Raw genomic sequence first — 12833 nt, forward strand, 5'->3', positions numbered from 1 at the left:
TCAACAGAACAGATTTGGAGAAGTTTAGCATCACATCACTTGCTCACCAATGGATCTTCTGCAAGTGAATGAATGGGTGCCGTCAGAATGACAGTCCAAACAGCTGATAAAAACATCACAATAATCCACATGACTGCAGTCCATCAGGTAATCTCTAATCTGTGCATATACAAGTCCTGATGATAGATTTCTTTTGTTACAAACACTGATGTACGCTTTGATGAACTAGAGTCGTGTGGATTACTTGTGAATTATTGTGATGTTTTTATCGGCTGTTTAGACTCTCATTCTGATGGCACCCATTCACTACAGAGGATCCACTGGTGAGCAAGTGATGGAATGCTACATTCTTGCAAATCTGTTCCCATGAAGAAACAAACTCATCTACTGTACATCTTGGATGGCCTGAGGGTGAGTACATTTTCAGCAAATTCTAGATTTGGGTGAACTCTTCCTTTAAGCACCCAACTTTTCTCTCTCAAGTCTAGCTTATCTTACCAAGTAGAATCAGAAGTTCAAATATTGTGATAGTTATTTACATTATTGTTCATAGGCTCTTGTAAATTATTACAGAACTTTGCATCCAAAACTACAATCGCTGGGTTGATGCAACAGTGTGTAAAAGCTAACATTCGGCAAGCATAATATGCATAGTCGATTCTTTTGCTTACTTCACAGTCTATGAATGGATGGAAGGTCAAAGATTTTAGGAACATGACAATGTTATATGGAGCCCAGCCGATAAAAAACACTAATATGATAAAAAATGTTAGTCTAACAGTCTTGTGTCTGTTAGTCTGTGATTTTGTAATCGTCCGAAGCATCGTTCCATAGCAATAACCCATGATTACAAATGCAATGAAGAAAAAGGCATTTTGAAAATAGGCAATGCCAGATTTCCATTCAACACTGTCATATTCACAGTATTGACTGTCAGATTCTATCATGACTGTACTATGAAGTGAACTGAGCAGCGCAACCGTTCCACTCAGGATCCAAATGATAAAAGGAGCGACTGAAAAGCATCTTGATTTCTCCCAGTTGGACAGAGGATGAACCACTGCCATGTAACGCTGAACGGTCATTAAAGTCAAGAACAACACGCTGCTGTAAAAGCCAACGTAGAAGAGAAACTTCACAGCTTTACAGCCAACCTCTCCAAATGTCCAACCCCAGATGTAATACGAGGCCCAAAATGGAAGTCCAAAAGTGAACAGCAGATCTGACACAGTTAAATTGAGGATGAAGACTTTGGTCAGGCATTTAAGGCTCTTGTAGAGTTGAAGGATCACCAGAACGAGGATGTTGCCGATGCAGCTCAACACGACCACTACTGTGAAAAAAATTGGAATAACAATGGATCCGACTTTCACCACCTCCTCTTTGCGACACAACTGGTCGTCATAGTCTTCAGTGTTGTAGTTGTAGTAAAAGTCATTGTCTTTTGTATTCTCATCAGTCATGTCGATCTCCATTCGCAAACTGGCCAGATCGGATTTGTCCAGGTTCAACCTTTGCTCTTTATTCACTGAAAAAAACAAAAAATCAGTTAGAATTTGCTTGTAAACGTTGAAAATAGTTATATATAAATAGTAAGAAGGAAAACTAATATAGTATGTTCTTGTAAAACATACTCCAGTTTTATTTACAACTTAGAAAAATGTTTTTTGACAGTATAGAGGATGTGTTTAAGAAACATTAATACAGTCTCAGTGGGAAAAAGTGAAGTTATACGAGTCAGTTTGAATAACTTGAATAACTATTTCAAATGAAGATATATACACTCTTAAAAATAAAGGTGCTTCACGATGCCATAGAAGAATCTTTTTTGTTTAAATGGTTCCATAAAGAACCTTTAACATCTGAAGAACCTTTCTGTTTCACAAAATGTTCTTTGCAGCAAAAGAATGGTCTTTAGTTTATAAAAAGGTAAGAAAGAGATGGTTCTTTAAAGAACCTTCTACTGAATGTTTTTTTTTTTTGTAGAACCAAAAATGGTTCTTCTATGGCAACCTTTTAAAGCATTTTTAAGAGTGTAGCTTACCTGAATTCTTGATGTAGATCAATGCAGGCGACCACAGTCTCTAGTATAAAATGAGATAGAATTTTTAACTATGTCAACTATAATAACTGCAGGTTATGAGAATGCACCCACTCAGTGACTTAAAGCAGCATTATTGTTCTGGTGGTCTCCAAATTGTCTTTGTTTGTTGGGCAAGTGTCATACATCCTCCCTCAAACCTCAGACTCTGAATCTTTTCATCTCACGCGCTCAGAGGAAGATGAAATGGCTTTGTGATCTTTATGCTCAAAGTAACTGCTCTGCTCTACAAATGGCATAGGAAAGTCACCTGCTTTCTCATGAGCAAAAGACCCAAATGACGTCATGTGTCTGTTCTAGCTTCAAAACAAAGTCACATGTGGTCAAGTTTTCCAAGAAAACAAATGTTGTAATCAAAAGTCATAGTCATATCTTCATGTTCTTGTAGGGGAAATGGAGTAGCATTTACTTAAAAAGCTAAAAAAAAAAGCTGTAAAGCGCTCACATATGGTCCATTGAGTTATTTCTGGCTTTCATCAACATACTGTAATTGCTTTTACTTAAACAACTGGAAGATATGCACTATCTGTGTAATACTACCCAGACAGATGTTGTCATTTCCCACAACTTAATCATCTGTACAGAGAAAATGACACTCCAAAATATATGATGAACATAAACTTTGTATAACAAAGTTTAAATGAGACAGCTTACATCTTTCTCTCAAAGCATATAGTTCTTTTTTTGCTTTTAAAGATTTATTTCTGGCGTTTTTGCCATTTTATGACAATGAAAGGACAGTAGCTAAACAAGAAGTTATGGGATGGGGGAAATGTCTGTGATTCAGGACTCGAACTCGGGAAACCCGAAGCGTAACATGGCGACAACATATGGTTCCTCATGGAAAAAAGCCAAAAGTGTTTATACAGTGCCTATAGAAAATCATCAAAACCTTTTGAAATAGTTACTTTATCTGTAATACAGCCTGGAATCAAACCCCATTCCAAATAACTTTTCCAGCTTTATTTACTGTACAACATTAAACCAATGAAAGAAAAAACACAACAGTTATGCAAGTTAATAAAATAACTAGAATAACAGGGTTGGAAAAAATCATCAGCCCATTGATTTAATACTTTGTAGAGCCACCTTTTGCTTTGATTACAGAGTCTTTTTGCCCATGTCTGTACTAACTTTGCACACCTTGATTGGGGATTATTTGGCCATCATTGTTGTGCCTGAACGAGTTCATTGAACGATCGTTCATGAACTCGTTCATATTCTGGGTGAACGTGAACTGAACGTGCTGTATATCTGCCTGATGAACGTGAACGTGAACGCGCTCATTCTGGCGTTTATGAACGTCGTTCTCTCGTAGTTCAATTTTGTTCTAAAGAGTGCCAGATTTCTATGGAGCCAGGCAAAATCCCGGCTATAACCACTGACTGCACAATATCTAGGCTACAACCGCTACAACACAATCTACAACGGGCCTTATTATATAGGGGAAAAGACCAGATCTGGCAACACCAGCCGCCACAGAGTCGCACCGCGCATGCGTCATCAAATTGCGAAAAATGAATAGAGGCAAAATCCGATGAAGGCAGCGGCACTACTTCTGTCTCAATGATGAATGAAACTTCATATGTCCACTTAAAATAATTTTTTGAAAAGGTCAGTGATGATCCAGGTGGGAAAAATCTTACCTTTTTGTGTAAACTGTGCCCGTCGGGTCTCAAGAAGCAACTCCGCGTAAAAATAAAAGAACTATGAACTAGTTCATTTTGGAACCTGCGAACTTAGTTCAAAAAATTTGAATTATGAACTATGAACTGAACTAGTTCATTTTAAAATGTGTGAACTGAACTTTGAACTAGTTCATGTAGAAAATGAACTTTCCCAACACTGTTGGCCATTCTTCCTTGCAGAATTGCTCAAGTTCAGTCAATGGACTGCTCTCTTCAAAATCCATTCACAGATTTTCGATTGGATTTAAGTCAGGGCTCTGACTTGGCCACTCAAGGACATTCACCCTCTTATCATTAAAGGGATAGTTCACCCAAAAATGTAAATTTGATGTTTATCTGCGTACCCCCAGGGCACCCAAGATGTAGGTGACTTTTCTTCAGTAGAACACAAATGCAGATAAACATCATATTTTCATTTTTGGGTGAACTATCCCTTTAAGCCATTTCGTTGTTGTTTTGGCAGTATGTTCAGGGTCATTGTCATGTTGAAAGCTGAATGACCTGCCCATCTTCAGCTGTCTAGCAGAGGGCCGCAGGTTTTCCTCAAGAATTTAGGTGTACTTGGCAGCATCCATTTTCCCTTTAATCCTGATTCCTGACCAATCGTCCAGCCCCAGCTGAAAAGAAACACCCCCATAGCATAATGCCACCACCATGCTTCACAGTAGGTATGGTGTGTTTTGGGTGGTGTGCTGTGTTTGCTTTTCGCCAAACATAGTGCTTGGAGTTCAGTCTAAAAAGGTCAATTTTGGTCTCATCAGACCATAGCACCTTTTGCCAGAAGGTATCAGACTGTTCTAAATGTGTTTTTGCATAGTGCAAACGAGAAAGGGTTCCTTAATGCCACCCTGTCATACAGGCCAACTTGTAAAGCTTGGGAGATAACAGACTGACCAAACCCAGCCAAAAAGCCTTGTAAGTCCTACCCTTTGTCATCCACTTTGGATGGGTGGCCTGATCTAGGCAATGTGCTGGTGGTGCCATACTCTTTCCACTTCTTAATCATGCTCTGAACAGTACTCTGAGAGATAGCTTAAGCCTTTGAAATGTTTTTTAGCCTTCTCCTAACTTTTTACAACTCGATCCCAGAGGTCTTCTGAAATCACTTTCCCAACCATGGTGAATTCTTTGCCGTAACGTGCACTACTAACAGTGGAATCTACAAAGAAACCTCATGTTTTATTCTGAAGTAATAAACATGACTACTATTAATGTCAGGTGGGGCATTTAGCCTGGTGTTTAAACTTGAAGTTGATTTCTTGCATCCAAGCAAGTTCTCCATCAGGTGTGTTTATTGCGCCGGAATTAGAGTATAGTTCCTAGCCATATCAGCCTAGAAAATCACAACTTTTAATTTTCCGTCAGTCTTAGTACGTAATGTAACTATAGAAGAGTCAAGTTTTAAATGGGAAAAATATCAAAACTTTGATCAGTTGTAAGCGAGATGCTAACAGTCTAATCAGATTTAAAAATCTCTGATAAGCTATGCTGAAATTGCTATCGCCAGACCCGGAAATCAGCTGAATGAATTCAAAAACGGTAACACTTACCTGTTTAACTCTAGGGGAGTTGGAAAAAATAATGGAGTGTTCCTTCAACAACACAAAAACAGTAAAGTTAAGCATGTAAATAAAGCATGTCAAGCAGACAAAAACATAAACATGATGAATAGGACATGTGGCTTTGCATGGTTAAACAACATACTGCTGTTATCACTTAGGGTGTAATCACTTTTGTTGCCAGCTATTTTGACAATAATGGCTGTATGTTGAGTTATATTCTGTGGACATACAAGGGGGACCAAAAGTTCAAAGACTATGCCCATGTTAAAACAACAGAAAACAGACATAGAGGTAGTTGAGAATGCATTGTGACCAGATCTGTGTAATGTAAATTCAATCTAATCATCGTATCTGTGTTCAACATGTAAATCCCCTTCTCGTTCTCAGATAATAATGGTTTTGACACAGTTTTGACAAGATTTTTATTTGAACCAGGGAGTAACGTCAATAACTGACATGATAGCCTGTGTGTCATCTTTCATTTTAATTGTGCAACATTATCTGAGTGAGGCAATTCTTTTAAGGACCAAACTTTTATTTCAAGTCTATAGTAAGTCTTATCTTACCATAGAAACAAATATTGTGAATAACAACAAAACAATTAATAGTACTGGGATTTTTCATTGTTCTTCAATCTTTAAACAAAGTCTCCTTGGATTTGTTCAAAACGATTATTACGGAACCTCGCATGTACAAAAACTAAAATCGCCGGGCTTATGCAACACTGTGAGAAAGCCATCATCCGGTAAGCATAATATGCAGCATAGTAGAGTCGTTTGCTTTCTTCACATTTTATGAATTGATCGAAGGTCCAAGATAGGAATTTGACAATGTTATATGGAGCCCAACTGATAAAAAACACCAGTGCAATAAAAAAAGTTAGTCTAACAGTCTTGTGTCTCTTATTAGTCTGTGATTTTCTAATCGTCCGAAACATTCTGCCATAGCAAAAAAACATGATCAGAAATGCAATAAAGAAAAAGGCATTTTGAAAATAAACAATGGCAGATATCCACTCAACACTGTATTCAAATTCTGTTATGAATTTGGAATCAATTGTAATGAGGAGTGCAACCGTTCCACTCAGGATCCAAATAATAAAAGGAGCGACTGAAAAGCATCTGGATTTCTTCCAATCAGACAGAGGATGAACCACTGCCATGTAACGCTGAACGGTCATTAGAGTCAAGAACAACACGCTGCTGTAAAAACCAACATAGAACAGGAATATTATAGCTTTAAGGCCGACTTCTCCAAATATCTCTCCCCAAATGTACAAGGCTGAAAACACACTGTAAAAAATTTTAAGCCAGTTCAACAAAAAAAAACTTAGTACTAATTTCCTTTTGTTTTTTCTTGTTTACTCAACTTTTGAAAACATCAGCTACACTGACTGGAAATAATTTGTCAGTGAAACAAAAAATGTCTAGTTGAGTCAACTTAACATTAGTAGTTTTCTGGAGAAAAAAGTCTTTTTAAGTTGTGCCAACTGAACATTTCTTGTCTGCAGGACTGAAATGACATAAGTTGAGTGAACAAAAAAATACTAAAGGAAATTAGTACTAAGAAATAATATGTTATCAGAGCAAACACATATTGCTCAGTTTTTTAAGTTGTGCTAACTGAACATTTCCTGTCTGAATGGCCTGAAATGACAGAAGTTGAGCGAACAAAAAAATACTTTTGGAAATTAATAATAAGAAATAAAATGTTATCAGAGTAAACACACATGGCAAAAACAAAACAGACACAAATTTTAGCAAAACATTTATTTTCATGTAATACTTCACTGAAGTACAATTTTTTTTAAGGTATTAAGGAAACAAACAAAAAAAGACTGCATGTCCTAATCTCCAAACGCACAAGTCCACAGCATGCAGTCACATCTAGTCAAACAACAATCTAATGCAAAAGGTACACACGAAAAGCAGAAGTTCAAAAATTAACAGCAGATTTGACAGAGTTAAATTGAGGATGAAGATGTTGGTCACGGATTTCAGGCTTTTGAGGAGCGCCAGGAAAACCAGAACAAGGATGTTACAGATGCAGCTCAACACAAACACTGATATAAAAAATTGTGGAATATCAAGGAATCTAAATTTCTCCACCTCTTCGTAACACGACAGGTCGTAGTAGTTCGTGTCCGTTGTATTCTCATCAGTCATGTTGATCTTCAGCTGCAAACTGGCCAGATCAGATTTGTCTTTGCTCTTTGTGTAAAAAAAAAAAAAAAAAACTAAAGCTTAAAACATATTCTTTAAAATTGGCTTGTTAATTAATTACAAAAAAATGGTAAGTTACACAGTGACTTAAATGTAAAATTTCTACACTTTTGAAAGTACAGAGGATGTGTTTGAGAGACATTAATACAATACAAATATTAATACATTACAATGTTAATCAGTTTAACTTGGATAACTAAGTCTATTGAATATATACATTACTTACCTGATTTATTGATGATATTGATCTTGTTCGAGCACAGTGATCAGAATCTCAAGTATAAAATGAACTGGAATTTCATGAAGTATATGATTAGATTAACCAGCTTTAATGAGAGTAATAAGAACATACCCAATCAATGAATAAAAAAGGAGCGTTCAGAGTTTGTAAGTTGGGTAAGTAACATACATCCTACCTTAAGCCTCAGACTCTAAAGCTTTTCATTTCACACGATTAGAGAAAGCTGAAGTGGCTTTGTGATATTTATACTTGAAGTCACTGCTCTACTTTATATTCTGTAACTCATACCATAGGAAGGACACCTGCTTTCCCATGAGCAGAAGACCCAAATAATGTCAAATGGCATCACAAAGTTATACGTTAGCTAACTTTGTTTCCCACTTATTTGCTGGAAAACAGAAATAACATCTTTAATGAACGAGGCAGAATTTATGAGGATATAAATACCTGATTGGATGTAAAACTTGTTTATTTTTCATGTGTAATAAGTGATACTGTGGATGCTAATTGGTTTTCTGTTGATTCGTCCTGCTCCAAGTCAGAGTGGTTATTTATTTCACTGATAAATACATTCTAAAAAGATATTTTTTGAAGATTAAGTTACTATATAATATACTCTCAAAGGGTGGTTCTTAGGGAACCTTATAAAGGGTTCTATTATAAGTATGAACTTCTTTTTCCGATGAGTGCGCTGGTCCAGAGATAGTCGATGTATGCCCTGTGATTACTTATCAGTGTACACTCTTAAAAATTAAGATGCTTTAAAAGGTTCTTCACAGCGATGCCATTGAAGAACCATTCAGTCAAAAGTTCTTTAGAGAACCATCTCTTTCTGGAAAACCTTCTTTGCTGCAGTGAACCTTTTGTGAAACAGAAAGGTTCTTCAGATGTGAAGTAAGGAATAATTGACGAGGGCCGTTGAATTCTTAGAAAATAATTATTTTCATAGAATTCAACAGGCAGAAGTCAACTATTCCGCTTATACTACGGTTACCACACTTCAAGATGATATATCAGATGATATATTTCAAGACATTCATCTGGTTTTTGTCCTTAAAACGCTATTGTGAGCAGGATTAATTTCTTGCGCAGCTCATCCAATGCCTTCTTTGCGTTTTCCAAAACGTCATTTTAGACCTAACAACATTTGAGCCGTTGATAGCAAACTAATGCAGTTAATAATGAAGTTTAGACAGATGGATGGATGCATTGTGATCACTTCTCAGTGTACGAAATATAGGTGGTTTAAAAGGTTCTTCACAGCGATGCCATGGATTAACCATTTTTGGTTCCACAAAGAAACGTTCAGTCAAAAGTTCTTTAGAGAACCATCTTTTTTTCCCTTTTTATAATCTGAAGAACCTTCTTTCGCTTTCTGTGAAACAGAAAGGTTCTTCAGATGTTAAGTAAGGAGTAATTGACGAGGGGCCGTTGAATTCTTAGAAAATAATTCGTTTCGTAGAATTCAACAGACCGAAGTCAACTATTCCGCTTATACTACAGTTACCACACTTCAAAACATCGATCAGATGATATATTTCAAGACATTTGTCCAGTTTTTGTCCTTAAAAGTTTAGACAGATGGACAGATAGGCAGACAGACAGACAGAGGGAGGGAGAGAAAGATTAAGCTCATAAACTACGTCTCTCAAGTCTGTGCATCTCTCAGAAATGATTAGCAGCATCGTCTCTACTAACAGTTAAACTTTAAGTTCATTTTCTTCAAGACCATGCTGTTGTTAACTCGCTTGTAAGAAATGTCATGTAGTTTTTAAGTTGTTAATTGTCAGAGCAACATTAGTACATATGCTAACGTGAGTGCTAACTGTATGTGTGTGTGTGTGTGTGTGTGAGGGAGAGAGAGTGGGAGAAATGGAGTATGTGCTTTCCGTACATAATAAAACGTAATATTGTGGCAAAAACATGGAAATAATCTGTCGTTTTTATCGTATTGTTTACTGTATTCATTTATTTGGCCAGTGTCATGGGTTTTGGTTATTTTGCTGTTTTGGGCTGTTCGTCAGCCAATCAGATTCAAGCATTCAACAGCCCCGCCATATCAGAATTCCCATAATTACGAGGTTCCAACTTGTAAAAAGTAGAGATGCACCGATTGCAATTTTCTTGTGTGACCTGCTGATTCCGATTTTTACTGTAATGAAAGCATATACAGAAATATTTAAGGAAAATTAACTTAAAGTTTCACTATTAGTAGAGACGATGCTGCCACTCACTTTTGAGAGATGCACAGACTTGAGAGAGGAAATTCATGCACTTAATCTTTCTCTCCCTCTCTCTGTCTGTCTGTCTGCCTGTCTGAACTTCATTATTAAAGGATAACTGTTGCCAAAATGCAACCTGAGCTGTTTTTTTTTTTTTTACTGTAAACGAGTCAAACTTATATCTAAAAGCATAATTACGATAAACGAGCCGTTTTTGAGATTGACCGTGATTTCGTTTTGCGGTCAGTGGCCGGTGAATGGGAGTACTGAATGGCATAACTTTGAGCGCATCAAAATCGATAATTTTTCAACACTAAGAAGGCTCGACACACCATGAAACTTTGCTCGAAGTATCGCCTGGGTCTCTACACATGAACTCGAGCATTGAGAACATTGTTTGTGTACACAGAGTTTACTAAAAAGAAAGGTTTTGAACAACTCACTTTCACTGTTTGAGTCTCCGCTCGCGGCCGTCTTGCCAGTCAAGAAGTGTCGATCTCAAACATGAGGTTGCAGATTTAATTAAATGTGACATTTGTATTTACTTGTAAATCACCTTTTATTTAGAACTTTAAAAAAATCCTTTTTTGTCAGTATAGAGGATGTGTATGGAAAGATATTAATACTAATATTAATTAATGCATTAATATTAATAGGGCGAAAAACTCCATCTCATTTTCTTTCTCCTACATCCCCCTTTCATAATCTGCAAAATGTTTATTATTTTACCAAAATAAGAGGGATCATACAAAATGCATGTTATTCTTTATTTAGTATACTGACCTGAATAAGATATTTCACATAAAAGATGTTTACATATAGTCCACAAGAGAAAATAATGATTGTATGATTTTGAGATCCATCTTTTCACACTGAGGACAACTGAGGGACTCATATGCAACTACTACAGGAAGTTGAAACACTCACTGATTTTAGAAAGCAAACACAATGCATTGTCTAAATATAATATTTTTTCATTTAGTAGTGCCCTTCAGAGGCTACATAAAATACTTGTTCCCCAGAAGATAAAAAAAGTTATTTACCCTAATCTTCAAATCCAAAAAGATGCTTCTGGAGCATCAGTGAACCTTCTGAAATAGTTGCATATGAGTCCCTCAGTTGTCCTCAGTGTGAAAAATGAGATCTCAAACGTGCATTATGTAGGACCCCTCTAGTTTTGGTCAAATAATTTACATTTTTCAGATTCTGAAAGTGGGATGCAACTTTTCACTTCAACTGTACATGACTTACGTCGATTCTTGATGATCTTGATCTTGTAGAGCACAGTGATGATCACAATATAAAATAAGTATTTAACTGGAATCTCATGAAGTATGTTATACGATGAACCAACTTAATAACCAAGTGTTATAAGAGCATTCTGAGTGACATTTGTGTGTTGGGTAACATGCATCCTACCACAAACCTCAGACTCCAAATCTTTCCATTTCCCATGATCAGAGGAAGCTGAAGTGGCTTTGTGTTCTTACACTTGAAGTAACTTATCTGCTTAAACCTTTTTGTACTAACAGACGAGGCAACAAATACCACAGGAAAGTCACCTGCTAAAAAGTTGCTTTTCTCTAAACATAACATTCTCATTTTTACCAAAAACTTCTATTTTGGTCTCATCTGTGCACAAAACCTTTCTCCAATAGTCCTTTTTGGACGTTCACTGATCGGATTTCAGTATATTGTAAACCCCATCTAGCCATCGTCTATCTGGATTTACAGATTAGCATCAAATAAACAAAGTCCATTTAAAGGGGTCATCGAATGGAAAACTCACTTTTACATGTTGTTTGAACATTAATGTGTTGGCAGTTTGTGTACACAACCACCATACAATGATAAAAATCCAGCCAGTGGTATTTTTTTAATCTTTAAAAGTAATATCCCCTTTTTAAAATCAGGTCATTCTCAGCTTCTTGTCAGTGTGACAACACACAGACAGAGGTCGCTCCCACGAGAGTAGATTGACATGAGCACCTTACCTTAGACCCGCCCTCACCGAGCTGAAACAGTCCGACTCCAATCGCCATTGTGTGACTCAGGTGCAGACAAGAATGTGATAATGAACATAGCAGTCGTCATTTACTCTCAACATCTGAGCCGCTAAAGACGCAGAGGATAACGTTACTTTCACTTTTAAAATAAAAAAAGCGCCAATCCCGATCTACATATGCATCTATGTTCGTACAAATCGTTCCTGATGCAGCTTGACCCACAGTAGAAGTGAGTGTAAGGGTTTTTTATGCATCTTTGCAAACGGCCTTTCTTAATAATGTGCTTGTTGGCAAGTTTTGCTGCTAAACGCGGCTGAATGCGGCCAAATGCGGCCAAAGTAAACATTATGGCTCATATTCTCAGATCATAGAGGGGCGGGGTGAGCAGAGCTCATTTGCATTTAAAGGGACCATGCAATAAAATGTGTTGATTTTTTGCAGAGCTGATTTTGACAAGATAAAAAGGTGTTTTATTACACTGCTATTGAGAATTTTTAACCAAAGTATATTATAGACTTTTCATTAAGACCCTAAAGAATCATATGAACACTCAAGTGCAGCTCCTAGCTCTTTGAATGGGGAAACATAAAATTCTCCAAAGCTGTTCACCAAGCTTTCGAAAATTTCATATTTGAAATCACCAATGAAATCTGACAAGAACTGCATCATAAATATTGTTCCTCGTGCTCCAATAGCGTTTAAAAAGCTTTTTTCAGGCTAAATCAGCCAGTGTGCATGCGCAGTACTGAGCGTTAGTCTCAGAACACAGACTTCTAACGGCAGCTGCAGTA

The 12833-nt window shown here is 36.8% G+C and overlaps 2 protein-coding genes across 2 annotated transcripts; both read right to left on the minus strand.

Annotated features, from left to right (window-relative positions):
* Positions 1–515: 515 nt before the first annotated feature.
* On the minus strand, positions 516–1463 carry LOC141290638 (chemokine XC receptor 1-like). The gene has a single exon (XM_073822745.1). It carries the CDS (start codon positions 1461–1463, stop codon positions 516–518), a length of 948 nt encoding a protein of 315 aa, XP_073678846.1.
* A 4525-nt stretch (positions 1464–5988) lies between these two features.
* On the minus strand, positions 5989–7516 carry LOC141290639 (chemokine XC receptor 1-like). The gene is made up of 2 exons (XM_073822746.1): positions 7270–7516; positions 5989–6632 (listed from the first exon to the last, which is right to left on the minus strand). Exons 1-2 carry the CDS (start codon positions 7514–7516, stop codon positions 5989–5991), a joined length of 891 nt encoding a protein of 296 aa, XP_073678847.1.
* Positions 7517–12833: the final 5317 nt, after the last annotated feature.

This window comes from Garra rufa, chromosome 18, assembly GCF_049309525.1.
Source record: "Garra rufa chromosome 18, GarRuf1.0, whole genome shotgun sequence".
Lineage (NCBI taxonomy): Eukaryota > Metazoa > Chordata > Actinopteri > Cypriniformes > Cyprinidae > Garra > Garra rufa.